The following is a 14,742-nucleotide window of genomic DNA, read 5'->3' on the forward strand; positions in this document are numbered from 1 at the left end:
TCTTCTTCCTCCCCTTCCTCCTTCTCCTCCTCCTCCTTCCATCTTGGTCCTTTGCCACTTTTTCCTCTCTACACTCCCCCCAACCTCATCTGAACCATGTAGTTCTCTGTGCTTTCTGTTCCCAAGAGCCCCCCTCAGCTCTTCAGACAGGACTGGGGCTTTGTTGCCACAGAGTGACCACCTGTTCCTCCCTTCAGGCCATCCCTGGGCTCCACTCCCAGTGACGTTCCTTGCTGTTACCAAAGTTCTCTGAGTGAGCCCTTTCCAAGTGTGCATCAGTTTGTGCAAGTGATCACTCCTCCATGTGCCAGTCTCTCTGTATGGGCAGCTGTGAGTAGAGTGAGCCTGTGCTTGGGACCCAAGTCTTGGTTCACCAGTTTCTCCAACAGGCAGTTGGGATGAAACCTTACCAGCACATCAGTCTCTCTTCCCTTCCGTTGCCTCCTGTACCCCTTATACCAGGTGAGGGGGACTGTGTCCTGGGTGGTGGGAAGGAACTCTTGTGCAGAGAAGGTCCCTGCCTTTGTCTTGGGCCTGCTTCTTACCAGAGTCATTGGGGAAGCTGTTGTCCTCTGCTGTTCTGGCTCTGCCCTGCAGCTGCCCTGCAGCTCCATCCATTTCCCTGTCCTAAGTCCCTCCCCTCCCCTGTCCCCCAGCCCCTTAGACCCTGACATTCCTAGCCCAGGACCTAAGCCCCTTCTCTCACCCCTGTTCTGGGCTGGGCCATGCAGGTGAGACCCAGCAGCCAGGAGCCTGGAACTGGCAGTCAGAACCTGAACAGTGGGCAAGGTCAGTTCGACAGCAGCTGAATGCCCAGCTCCTCTTGGTCTCGGAGCCAAAGGCGGACTTGTCTCCTGAAGAGGCATCACCTGAAGCCCTTGAATCTCAGCACTCCGTCTGTGTTCCAGACACAGAAGAGCAGCTCCAGGACCGTCAGAGGACACAAAGACAGTCCCCAAAGGCAGTGAGCCAGTCAGAGCAGCCCACAGCGCTGGAGCTCCTGGTAGCTGAGCTCCAAACTCTGTTCTCAGCTGTCCTGCAGGATGGCAGCCCTGCAGCTTGGCACTACCTGCATGCGGTGCTGCGTCTGCTGCCTCCATATCGTGTGCTGCTTGTTGGTCACCTTGATTTGCTGCCCTTCCTGGAGCAGCTGTCCCACTGGGCACCCTGGGTCCAATCCCAGCTCCAGCTGGACCTGCTAGATGCCATAGAGCAGGCCTTTCCCCCAGACACCTCTTTGTTAGAGAGTGCCTCACATATTGAGTGCTGTTCCCAGAAGCAGAAGTTCCGTCACAGGCCCCCACACCCAGCCTGCCCTTTTGTGCAGGCCCGCTGGGGTGGGCAGCACGTGGGGGAGGAGTTGGCTACATGGCTGCGACCACTGACACTGCCAGAGCTACAGCGCAGCCTGGGTATTGTTGGTGCCCAGGTGGCCCTGAAAGAGACCTGGTGGCTAGATGGCCTTAGCCTCCTGCCCTTGGCACTGGCCACAGACATCCCCATACGGTATGAAAGCAGGGACACTGATGATGCAGAGGAGGAGCCTGTTGGAAGAAAAGAGACTAAGTAAGTGAGGGACCCAGAGTGGGGCTTTGAGCAGAGGGGAAAAAGAAGAAACTTAACGGGTGCCTCCAGCATCACTTCGAAGTCTAGGGCCAGCTCCCTATTGATTTTAGGCATTAGCCTGAACCCCAAGCTATGCTGGTTGTAGCTGTTTCTTTCTCCCTTTTTGTCTGCAAATAAACCGAGTGTTCTGTTAATCCCCTTCAGGCAATGCAGAAATTCATGAAAATCAAAAGTCAGCTATAAGGAAGCCAAGGCATCAGAAAACAGCTTGAGTTTCCACAGTTTCCAGATCTTTCTCAGATGGTGCTAGAAGCTTCTTTAGTTCTTTTTCTCACTCTTTCATAATCCCTGACCCTCTCCTCTGGGCCTGCCTAGGGCTGGGTGCTGGATGTTGTGTACAGGTTCTTCCCTCAGGATGCTCCTAGGTGAATGCTTGTCTGAGGGACCTTCCCATACATTTGTGTGTGAGCTAAGCCAGCCCCAAAGCACATTAGAGTTGGCAGCTCAGGCAAATGCGACATTCATTCTGACCTTTTCAGAGCCTTCTTCCTGCCCTGCCAGTGTGGGTATCCTGGCCCCTTGAGTGCCAATTGTTTCCTCCAATCGGGCTCTCATTGCTCCTTTCAAGATTTCAGAGTGTCTACAGAGACCTCCTCTTCTGAGAGTTCTTTAACACTAGTCTTAGAATTCCCCCCACCCCCCATCCTCTGGCCTGATTTTCTTCTTCTTTTTTTTAATCTTAAAATTATTTATTTATTTATTTTTTTAATATGAAGTTTATTGTCAAATTAGTTTCGATACAACACCCAGTGCTCCTCCCAACAGGTGCCCTCCTCAGTGCCCCTCACCCACCCTCATCAACCCTCAGTTTATTCTCAGTTTTTAAGAGTCTCTTATGGTTTGGCTCCTTCCCTCTCTAACTTTTTTTTTCCTTCCCCTCCCCCATGGTCTTCTGTTAAGTTTCTCAGGATCCACATAAGAGTGAAAACATATGGTATCTGTCTTTCTCTGTATGACTTATGTCACTTAGCATAACACTCTCCAGTTCAATCCACGTTGCTAAAAAAGGCCATATTTCATTCTTTCTCATTGCCAAGTAGTATTCCATTGTGCATATAAACCACAATTGCTTTATCCATTCATCAGTTGATGGACATTTAGGCTCTTTCCATAATTTGGCTATTGTTGAAATTGCTGCTATAAACATTAGGGTACAAGTGCCCCTCTTCATCAGCACTCCTGTATCCCTTGGGTAAATTCCTAGCAGTGCTATTGCTGGGTCATAGGGTAGATCTATTTTTAATTTTTTTGAGGAACCTCCACACTGTTTTCCAGAGCAGCTGCACCGCTCCCACCAACAGTTTGCCTTCCCACCAACAGTTCAAGAGGGTTCCCATTTCTCCACATCCTCTCCAGCATCTATAGTCTCCTGATTTGTTCATTTTAGCCACTCTGACTGGCGTGAGGTGGTATCTGAGTGCGGTTTTGACCTGTAGTTCCCTGATGAGGAGTGACATTGAGTATCTTTTCATATGCCTGTTGGCCATCTGGATGTCTTCAGAGAACTGTCTATTCATGTTTTCTGCCCATTTCTTCACTGTATTATTTGTTTTTCGGGTGTGGAGTTTGGTGAGTTCTTTATAGATTTTGGATACTAGTCTGGCCTGATTTTCTAAGTGCTTTGCAACTTGTCTAGTACACATTCACTGGGAAGAAGGGTAGCTTTACCTTTAATCTGGATTGGCTTCCTCAGTTTTTGCTCTAAGTTTATGGCTGGGTCAAATTTTTTCCTAAAATCTTAAAGCTGTAATGGTGGACAGATAGGTAGGCTCCTGGGGCTCTGATAGAAGCGGACAGTGCTGACAATTTATATCTTCAAGATCCCCAGCAGATCCTTTCTTTTTCCAAGACCTGCCCTGTGCCCTGAATGTGTTTCCTGGGAGTATATAACTAAAGTGAGAATGGACTGAGATGTTGGAAAGGGGTCAAGTTCTTTGCTTTTCTCTTTGGACCTGGTGATAAGTCTCTGAGGCCTAGCTAATGTGGCTTAGCTTGCATGAAGTTCTCCAGGTCTGTTCCTCCAGACATCCATTCATTCAATAAGTATCACTGGAGACCCAGTACGTATTAGGAACTGCTAGATGCTGGAGATACAGACATGAACAAGACACATTCATTCTCTTTCTTTGGGGTTTTACAGTTCAGTTGGGGGAATAATATTAAATAAGTTGATGCCAATAAAATAATAATTTCAAATTGTGATAAGTGCTATATACTAAAGAGAACACCGCCTTTCCCCTGGCTGCTCCTGTGTGTGTGTGTATGTGTACGGGTGTGTGTGTGTGTACATGTAGGGGAAAGCACATCAGAGGCATTTTGGTTTAGATTGAAGTTATTAACAAAATATCTTGCAGGTTATGAGGTGAAATAAGAGGAGAGTTTCAAGGAGGGGGAAGCAGTTAGTATTAAATGCTACTGAAGCAAGTAAGAAAAATCTGAAAAATGTTCATTGGTTTTAGTAACAAGGAGGAGGTTGGTGAGAGTGATTTATTTCAGGCAGTTTTGTGAAGGGGAAGCCAGATTTTAGTGCATTCAGGAGCAAACGGGAGATAAGGAAGTAGAAATCACATTTTACTATTCTTTCATGAAGGTTGGCTTGAAAGGGAGAGAGAGATAATGGGACACTGGTGTCTGGATAGGCCTCCTAAAAAAAATAAGATAGATGTTCATAGCCCTTACGACAATGCTTGAGAAGTGGGTGTTCAATATTTTTTTGCACAGTGCATGAATAAATATAGGCTAACAATAAGAAAAGAAAGAGATTGAAAATATAGCATGAAGAGAGGATAAAGGATCCACTTCACAAATGGAGGAATTAGTCTTACAGAGAAGAAAGGGCATTGCTTCCTCTCAAGTTGATTAGGATGGGATTAGGATGGGAATCTGGGCAGATAAATGTGTGGGAAAGCAGCTGAACTAGGGGAAGTTAGTTGATGGCCAAGAACCTCAGTTTTCTCTGGGCAGGGAAGGAGGCAGGGAAGGGAATGAGGTGGGGCCTGGCAGGGCTGGGCATGAGAGTAGGTAGAGGTCTGGAATAGCAGCTGAGGGGACTGAAAGATATAGGGTGCCTGAGGACTTGTATGAAGATACCAGAGCAGCATGAGCCCATAATTAAGATCAGATACTAGGAATCCGTCGAGGGGCTGATATTCCTGGTTCAGTAATCTTCTGAACCAATTTAGATCATGTAGGACTCTTAACTGTTGAGGAAATGAAACTTCAGTAGCTGTTACACGGTTCAAATGTCCCGATCCAACATCAAGGTTACAAGCCCTATTGTGCGATATGAACTTTTAGAATAGGATGGCACTGTTATCTCTGGGGTAACTTGTTCTGTTGATCTAGGTTTGGGTCAATTAGTGACATTGCTATACACTTGACTAGTATAGTCCAGGTATTCAGTTTTTGGTTTCTTGGAAAATTAATTTTTATATCAATTTTGTTGGCTGGCGTTGAAGGGTAAAAAGACTGAAAGTACTGGTGTAGGCTTGAGGGGATTGAAGAATGCACCATTGGATCCTGGCTGGAAAGGAAAGGATGTGAAACTAGAAGTTAGGTGGTGATGGGGGAAGAGCAAGAAAGACTCACAGGCATGGAATCATGCAGAGTTGGAAAGCAGGCATAATGGGGGCAATGGTTAGGAGATCTAGGTTAGGAAGCAGTGGTGGAGAAATCAGTCCTGTGGGCTTGCTAGATGATGAGCTGGGAAAACAAAATATTCCCATTTCATTCAGTATTATATAATAATAGCTTCATAGTAATCATAAGAAGTCCAGAATGATTACTCATTTGTCAGAAAGGGAAGGGTTGTTCATTGATTGGTCTGTGTGAATATAGCTGCTTGACGGTATTTGCTCGGTATGTGAATACCTTTGGGTATAGGTGGTAGGGTAGGGTATAGGCTCTGACAATACTACATCACATCCTCTTCAGCATCCAATCTGCTCCTCCTTTCACTGGCTAACAGTGGCAAGCTGACTCCTTGCTCTGTCTCTTTTCTCCTGATTTTTTTTTTTTAATCATACAGGTCTCAGCTAGATACACAAGTTCCTGGGAAGAAAATATTACAGAAGAGAAGCTCTGGCTTCTCATTTCAGACTTCCCTCCTGGGTAGCCAGGTGATGACCATTATGAAGACAGAGAGATACCTGAAGAAGATCCACTTCCTCTATCTCAATGTAGCTCCCAGCCGGCACTTTAGGTAAGTCCAGATGGCTTTTACTCTGGCCACTCCCTGTTTTCCTCCCATGCTATCTCCCACCCGGCTTCCTCTCCTTACCCACTCCTCTCCTGTCCTTTCTCTTCTCTGGCTGCTTCTCCTCTGTCTTCCAGTTTGCCTCCCTCTTCCCTTCTCAGCTTCCTCCTTTCCGTTCTGCACCTCTTCTTTGCTCCCTTTGCTCTCACAGCCTTTTCTACTTTTGGTTCTGTCTTCTTTATTCTGTCCTAAAATGGTAGAAACATTTGGTCGTAGCCTCAGAAGGGAATTTAATGGGGATCTCTTCCAACTCCAGTGCACAAATCTGGTGTTTGAACAGTGAGGGGAAGCTTTGAGTTTCCCAAGGGGCCCTGTTCCTTAGACTGAACCAAGCTCTGCCTTCTTTTAACTTCTACCTTCTGGTCCTGGTTGTAGCTCTGGGGCTATAAAAACAAGTCCCCTCCTTCCACATGACTCAGGAGGTGTTCATTTTCTTCTGTTAGCTCTAAAATTTATGTATGTCTCAAAGCCCTGTTCAAATCCCATCTCTTCTCAGAAATAATAATTACCATTAATCAATTTTTTTCCCAAGCATTGTGCTGTTATTATTTCCATACATGAGACGAGCACCCTGAGGCATAAAGAGGTTAAGTAACTTGTCACATACTAAGTGGTAGAAACAGACAAACCTAGCACTGTCTTAACTCAAAAGTTCATTCTCTTCAGCAGTATGTCGTGTACCCTCCCAGAAGGCTCTGTTTCCTACATACACTGCTGTCTTTCTCCTGAGCTTATGTAGCACTAATGGGGCATATCCATGCATTTACTGATCAGGTCATTTAACAAGTTCTCACTGAAAGCATTGTGCCAGTTATTAAGCAGTTGTCTTTTGGCTCTTTTCTCACTACTTCATGACACTGGGGCTGAGACTGCAAACTTTACTCCTCCTTTTTCAACTGGCCTCCTGTTAGGTTTTTCTTTTTTTTTTTTTAATGTTTATTTATTTTTGACAGAGAGAGACAGAGCATGAGTGGGGGAAGGGCAGAGAGAGAGGGAGACTCAGAATCCAAAGCAGGCTCCAGGCTCTGAGCTCTGAGCACAGAGCCCGACACGGGGCTCAAACTCACAGGCCAGGAGATCATGACCTGAGCCAAAGTCGCGCTCAACTGACTGAGCCACCCAGGCACCCCCTGTTAGGTTTGGTTAGTAGGGGGTGCTAGAAGGAGACTGGACAGCAAGATAAGAGAAGGAACTTCCTCTTTCCCTTGCTTGCTCCTTCTGTCAGGATTGGTCCTCCACCCTGGCGGCAGTGGGCACCTTCTGAATTAGCCTCTTCATGATTCTGACGGCACCAGCGCCAGCTGGGTGGCACCTGCCCATCAGCTTTCTGTATCTTGACTGCCCCTCCTCCAAACTCCAAAGGCACTAGTACCAGTCTGGCAGCGCCTCCAATGAAATCCAGGCCCCAGGTCTACAAGCCCCTCCCCCAAGCTCATAGCTTCTGAGAATCCAGACCCCTTCCCTATGTTCCTCTCATTCTCGAGCTGGCATCCATTCCTGCGGTTATTGTATCAGTGCCACCTTGGTGTTCCCTTTCGGCTGTTTGTTTCTTTGACACCTTAAAAAAAAAAAAGCTCTCTATTAAATTCACTTTGTTAAAATGCCCTGTTTGGTTTCTGCTTTCCTGATTGGACCGTTACTGATATCATGAAAGGAAAGGAGCCTCAAATATGGGATTCTGATACTGCCTTGGTAATGTCCTTGGCCTTGAACAGTACTGAGCTCCGTGCAAATGGTGTATAAGTCCTAGTAATCCATGCCATGTAGTGGCATCACAGTTAATGAAATGATCACTTGTGGCTGACTGTGATGAACTACCTACTGACACCCAGTGGCCAGCCACCACACCTGACCAGTAACAGTGGCGGTGTGGGACGGGATGCTTACTGACTGCAGTGGAGAGCTCACACCAAGAAAATTACAAGCTTAGAACTTTTAAACTATCAGCTCCATCATAATCACAGAAGCAGCACAATCAAAGATAATTAGGCACACGGAGAGACAAGAAACCATGAGCAAGAGAACTAAAAGGCAGTGAATAATTATAGGACGAACATCTGCCAAAGAAGGAAATCCAGTGAAGTGAGTTTAGCATTTGGTGGTGCTTTTCCCCAAACAGAGGCGCATGTGGATCCCACTATTGGCGATTGTGTGTCAGTTTTACTGTCAGCTCCTGAGCCGAGCTTTGGGTAGGCACAGACAGCCAAAGATCAGAGGCTGCAGCTGGGGACCCACACCCAGGAAAGCCATGTTTTCTGCTTCAACCTATAATGTGACCAGGGTACAAACCCAGAGCCCACGGCATTTAATTTGGACTTCCCTGATGTGTCCATACAGATGATTTTCATATTTTACCAGTTTATTTTGCCTTTTTCTAGTTGTTCTCAAGTGAGAGTGTTCTAAATTTCTAGTGCACTATTAGTTAAAGCAGAACCCTGCCCTTTATTGTTTCCTTTTGTTTCTTGGACATGTAATGGGTTTTTTTTTTTCAATGTGTTTGAATTTATCAATTTTTTCTTGGATTTGTCCCAGGTTTTTTAATTAAGTTTTTCATTTTAACTCTAACATAGTTAACATACAGTGTTATATTGGTATTTGTCCTGGATGTTAATTCATACTCAGATAGGAATTTATTTCTTCACTTCCTTAGGGTCTTCATTCAAGTGTCACCTCTCCCTCCCTCCCCCTCCCCCCTCCCCCCAAAACTCCTGTCCTCCCCTGGCATTGCCAACCTCCTCTTCCAGTGCTTTTCTTCCCCTCTCATTTATTATGTTTATCATCTTTCTTCTTCAATAGAATGAGAGCTCTGTCAGGGCAGGGATTTTTGTTTGTTATGTTTAACAGCATACCCTGAGGGTTTAGAACAATTTGGCATAGAGTAGAGACTCAATAACATTTGTTGAATGAATGAATGAATGAATTATCCAGAGTAGGAACAGGCATGGAGGCAAGTAGATGATGAGTTACATATAGAACTTGCTGTGTTTCAGTAAGGCAGAGAGCTTGAGGTGTTTTGGAAGCAGTTGAATACTCTCTAGCATCACTTAATAACTCCGATTGATCTGAGCCCTTTGAGGGCAAGGACTATGTAGCAGTTATTTTTATGTCCTCATCTCCAATCACAGCACTTGGACAGAAGGGAAACTCGATAAATGGTTTAATTAAATTCCATATGAAATCAGGGGCTGAATTTTTCCTGTTTACTGCTATATCCTTAGTGCCTAGCACAGTCGAATGAGTAACTATCCCCCAAAGGAGCACTTGCTGTGGGGAGTGAGAAGAGTACCCTCTATCCTGACTGTGTGCAGGAAGAGTAGCATTTAGGGGTGCCTGGCTGGCTCATTCTGTAGAGCATGGAACTCTTGACCTTGGGGTTGTAAGTTTGGTTGTACAATGTTGGTTGTAGAGATTACTTAAAATCCTAGAAGAAGAAGGAGAAGAGGGAGAAGAAGGAGGAGAAAAAGAAGAAGAAAGCAGCTTTTGAAAAAGAGAAAAGAAAGAGTAGTGTTCATTAAGAAGGTCATAAGGGAAGGAATGACCCCTTGGGGGAGCCAGGGTTCAATTAGTACAGGAAACTGTGGGAAACTAAGCAGCCCAGTGGTTAAGGGAGGTGACTTGAGTCAGGTAGATTCAGTTTTAAATCCTATATTCTTTCCTTAACTATCTTGGAAAAAGTTATGGCTCCTCTTTGTTTCAGAAGAAATGGTTTGGGGAAAAAGAGTACTTGGGAAAATCTAGTCACTTTGTCAGAAAGGAAACAAAGTTTTACATGACTTAGTGAGTTCATTCTGGATCTATCTAAATGTTCTTCAGTCATTTGCTTAATCATGTATTCTAGAAAGTTGAGAGGGAAGAGATAGAAGAGGGCCATTTTATCTCTTAGGCATTATAGGCATAGGAACTGGGACATCAAAGCTTATAAAGGGCTTTCAAATATACTTAATGCTTAAGTATATTATTGGCTCCAAGTTATGAAAATAAAACTGTAAAATAAAAGTTGATAAATACTTTATTGAATGTGCCCAAACAGCATTATGCTAACCAGTCCCCTGCAACTAGATACAACTATATAAATGGCATTTAGTTTGGGAAGCAGGTGCATTGTGCTGAAGTAAGAGAACTTAGTAGGATTTTAAGGTGGCTCCGGAGGTACTTGAGTGGTTCTTTTGGTTGCAGTTTTCCTCTTTATTTGCCTGTGTCGAGTCTTCTATTCACCCCCTGCTTTTCCCCATTCTCAGTTACTCCCAACAGCACCCACTGATTTTCTCTGCATGTTATTTCAGTACCTAGAGATATACATATTTTATCATCTCTAAGATGTACTTTTTTTTTTTTTTTTTACATTTTAACATCTCTGAAATTATGATGCATCTTACAAATTGGTGGAGTATCACATTGGCAGCATTTTAATGTTTCATTTTTTTTTTAACACTGCAGCTTACAACTGATGGCATCTTAGGTTTGATGGAATGTAAGGTATCTGGATCTGGAGATATGATCTTCTTAGACCTGGCTGGGTGCCTTTTTCTTTCTTCCCTTCCATCTTTGGCTTCCATTTATTCTTAATATTTATTTCTTTGGGGCACTTGGATGACTCCATTGGTTAAGGGTCCGGCTCTTGATTTTGGCTCAGGTCATGATCTCACGGTTTAGTTCGTGGGATGGAACCCTGTGTGGGGCTCTGCACTGACAGCAGGGAGCCTGCTTGGGATTCTCTCTCTCTCTCTCTCTCTCTCTCTCTCTCTCTCTGTCCCTCCCCCACTTGCTCTCTCTCTCAAAATAAATAAATAAACTTTTAAAACATTAATAATATTTGTTTCCTTTTTTGAGTTTGAAGATCATTCTTTTCTCTTTCCCTTCTTCCCACTTTCTTCTGCCTTCATTCCTGCTGCCATGTTTCGCCTCTCCATCCTTCTTTTGTCCCTTCCTGACGTCTGCAGGAGTTCCCAGGGCTCCTGCTGACCAGAGCTCTTTTCTAAAGGCCCTACAGCCTGGTGGTGGTGCCACCCAAGAAGGTGAACCCTGAGTACTACATCTTCTCTCCCTTTGGGATCCTGCATGTCCATCCTGTGGAGGGCAGTGAGACGATCACGCTGGGCACCTGGCACCGCCATTCTGTCCTCTGGCAGCAGCTCCAGTCCATCCCGTTCTTCAAATATTGCCTCTTATACAAGGCCTTGGCTTGGTAGGTGGTGACAGTATGGGATGTGGGGAGAAGTGTTGTGGGGAGCAGTAGCATGCTGTCGCTGCCCTCTGGTCTGTAGTTGGAAGAGGAGTGTGAAGTTGCACGGGCTGCACCGGCACCGGACTTTCCTAGGAAAGCATCTGCTCTTTGCTGTGCCCCACTTTGGAGCTGGGCTTCTGCATATTAGCAGGTAAGGTCTTCAAAATACAATGTCAATGGACCTTTTGAATTATTGTTACAAAAAAACAATAACATGTTCCTTGTAGAAGGTTTGGAAGACATGAAAAAGCACAAAGAGAAAAAAATCTTTAATCTTACCAACCGTAAATAACCACGACAAACATTTTGCACATTTCCCTTCTGGTCTTATTTTCTATCACATATACGTATGTGGTCATACTTGACATACTGTTAAGTAAGCAGTTTTTTTTGTGAATAATGTATCTTGAGCATATTTTCATGTAATTAGGTATTCCTACATCACCTTGCCCCAGACCACACAATTATTGAGTATTGGATCTAGGGATGTAACTCAGGTGCCTGAATTCAAATTCTCTGCTCTTCCCATGGTACCTTTTGGGTTCTTTTTTTTGAAGAAAAGCTTAGTTATTCCTGTTTTCAGTACTTTCTTACTTATCTTGCACTCCTCAGCCACTCTAATTCTCTTCAGTGATAGAAGTTGCAAACTCAGATGCCCACAGGGCCTGAGCCGGAGCTATGGAAGAAACGTAGTGGATTAGGTGCAAGACATGAGGGAGCAGGGGAATACAGTCTGGAGACTGCATCTAAATAGGACAGTCACTACTGAGTTCCAGTTGTCTGTTGCCTCTGGGAATATGGGTACAGCATGCCAGCTGCCTTGTTTTTCAGGATTTCCTGGAAATCCACATTTTGTTGTAAAATGTCTTAATTTTACCTACTCAACTCAAATTTTTATTAAAACAGTGTGCTGGCCAACTCTTACTGGAACATGTGAAAACATTTTCAGTCTGAATTTGACCCACGGGTTACTAGTTTGAAACCTTTGCTCTGGGAATCCTCCAGTCTAGCCTAATCATCATAGTGTAATTAAAAGCATAAGGGCTTGGAGACTGGACAGATCTGAATTTAAATCCTGAACCCTAGCAAGGACTTTACTCTTTGAGCCTCGTTTCCTGATATAAAAACTAGGGATAAACGTTCCTACCACGCAGCTATAGTGAGAATTAAGTGAGATTGTAAATATAAAGTACCATGTTCAATGCCTTTTAATAGGTGCTGAATAAATGATACCCATTATGATCACCTTTTGCTTATTGGGGATCTTTCGTCTTTTTCAAGGATTTTTAGAGATGTAGAATTCTCATGGAGAGAGTAGATAACAAAAGCAGGTTTTCTCAGGGATGGTCAGCCCATAGAGAAGTTAGAGGTTCCTCACCTTTGATCCTAAAACTGATCTGCCCATCTAGATTTTTTGGGCCCTTAGGCCTTTCAAGGAGACGCTCTCCTGGCAGAAAGGTCAGTCAGTAGAAACATTTGCACATAACTCCAGGCCTTTCCCAAAGAATTCCCCGGCCAGCAACTTCCTCAGCTTGAATTCTTCCAAAGAATTCTCAAGAGGAATCTGTCTCTGTAGGTCACCAGGAATATTAGAATCTTTCTAAATCTTTGCTTATTCTGCGGTGTGCTGGGCTAGGAAGAGGTCAGAAGTGTTCAAGGAAAGAAGGCTGAGATGCCGGCTCTGACAAGCTTAGCCATTGATTGCAGGCTTCTGCAGGAGCTGCGCTCTGTATCCTGGCTCCCCCGAGACCCCGATCAATGCTATGGGCTGCTGGACCTGCAACGGGCTCTAGCCAAGGAGAACCACAAGGCTCTGCAGCTGCTCCATCGCTGCCTGCACCTCTGCACATCCATCCTGCACCTGGTAAGAGGCTGCAGTGCAATTTATTGTGAACCTTTTCCCCAAGCTGAGCTTGCCAGAGGCCCAGTCTCCTCTTGGCTCACGCTTCTCCTGGGATCCCCTGTGTGGTCTGGACTCTGAAGTTGGCCCAGAGCCATTGTCCTGCCCGGCACCAGCAGTCTCTGTTGTGGGGTGGATGGATCAATTACAGATGGGCAGAGGCTTGGACCCAACCTTTTCCCTAAGGGTTGGTCCTGGCCTTGAGCAGGGAGGAGAAGGAACATAGCAATGGTTTTTCTTTAGCTGTTTGTGCCAGGGGCATTAGGGAATTTGAAAGTTGGAGTCTGGATCTTTTATGCTACTAGGCTTATCTTTGAACCTATTTTGAATCTTCGGTGGGCCACTGTGGCTGGTAGAAGCATCCGGTGATGGAGTCCTTCCTAATTATGCCTACTTTGCATCCGTGGTACCTGCCCTCTGCCTAGGGCTCCTGGAGGCCCTGCTACATGTTCCTGTCACTATAGTTTGCTGTCTGTCGGGTGGGGCTGGATATTTACCCAGTTCTCTGGCTGATCGCCGTCTCTAGGTAAACTAGATCTGAGAGAGATCTAGTACATGAGAAATAATGTACGAGAAGCCCTAGGTAGATTCATACAGGGAAATGGCCTTCAGCCTCCAGACAATAACAGCTGGACCTGACACTGCACTAAGCTGAATGGGGCCGAAGGTGGGGGCAAGCTATTCCATGGCCTTTCTGTACCTCCCAGTTCTGAAATCCCACTCTTGTTTTAATGTTACAAAAATATTAAAATTTTTTAATAGTAGTTTACTTTGGGGGTGCCTGGGTAGCTCAGTTGGTTAAGCATCCAACTCTTGATTTCAGCTCAGGTCATGAGCCCATGGTTGTGGGCATGCTGGGCATGGAGCCTGCTTAAGATTCTCTCTCTGCCCTTCCCCTGCTCTCTCTCTCTCTCTCTCTCTCTCTCTCTCTCTCAAAATAAAAAATAAATAAATAAAAATAGAGGTTTATTTTGTCAATTAAGGTAAATTTTGCATGCAGTAAACAAATTGTAAGTGTGCAGTTTGTTGAAATATTTACATGTATATACATCCATGTAACCACCACCCAGATCAAGATGTAGAACACTTCCAGCACCTCAGCAAGCTCCCTGGTACCTCTCCTGTCAATACCCCCACAAAGGTAACTACTACTCTGATCTCTGTCACCATAGATTAATTTAGTCTGATTTTGAATTTCATATAAATGGAATCAACATTTTTTTTTCACTCAACATTATTTTAGCAAGGTTTATCCATAATCTTCTAGGAAGCAGTGGTTCACTCTTTTGTATGCTATGTAGTATTTCCTGTATGAATATACCACAATTTATTCTCCTATCGATAGACATTTGAGTTTGTTTCAGCTTTTGCTGTTATGAATAATGCTGATGAGAACATCTTTTTAAAAAAAAATTTTTTTTTAACATTTATTTATTTTTGAGACAGAGAGAGAGTATGAACAGGGGAGGGTCAGAGAAAGAGGGAGACACAGAATCTGAAACAGGCTCCAGGCTCTGAGCTGTCAGCACAGAGCCCGACGCGGGGCTCGAACCCACGGACCGTGAGATCATGACCTGAGCTGAAGTCGGACGCTTAACTGACTGAGCCACCCAGGAGCCCCTGATGAGAACATTCTCGTGCATGTCCCTTGGTGGACATAAGCACTCATTTGTTTGGAGTATGTGTTCTAGGAGTGAAACTGCTGGAATAAGGTACATGTCTGTTTTACAGTACCAA

At 44.8% G+C, this 14,742-nt stretch overlaps 1 protein-coding gene across 1 annotated transcript in view; it reads left to right on the forward strand.

Moving 5' to 3' along the window:
- Positions 1-14,742, forward strand: part of DNHD1 (dynein heavy chain domain 1) — an 80,533-nt gene continuing 65,791 nt past the window's right edge. Inside the window, exons 1-6 of the mRNA XM_032595114.1 lie at positions 1-462; positions 732-1,566; positions 5,654-5,827; positions 10,863-11,066; positions 11,146-11,256; positions 12,813-12,969. Of these exons, the coding sequence (XP_032451005.1) occupies positions 399-462; positions 732-1,566; positions 5,654-5,827; positions 10,863-11,066; positions 11,146-11,256; positions 12,813-12,969 (1,545 nt within the window). The 5' untranslated portion in view covers positions 1-398. The remainder of the gene's footprint in view (positions 463-731; positions 1,567-5,653; positions 5,828-10,862; positions 11,067-11,145; positions 11,257-12,812; positions 12,970-14,742) is intronic.

This window comes from Lynx canadensis, chromosome D1 (genome assembly GCF_007474595.2).
Source record: "Lynx canadensis isolate LIC74 chromosome D1, mLynCan4.pri.v2, whole genome shotgun sequence".
NCBI classification, from domain to species: Eukaryota; Metazoa; Chordata; class Mammalia; order Carnivora; family Felidae; genus Lynx; species Lynx canadensis.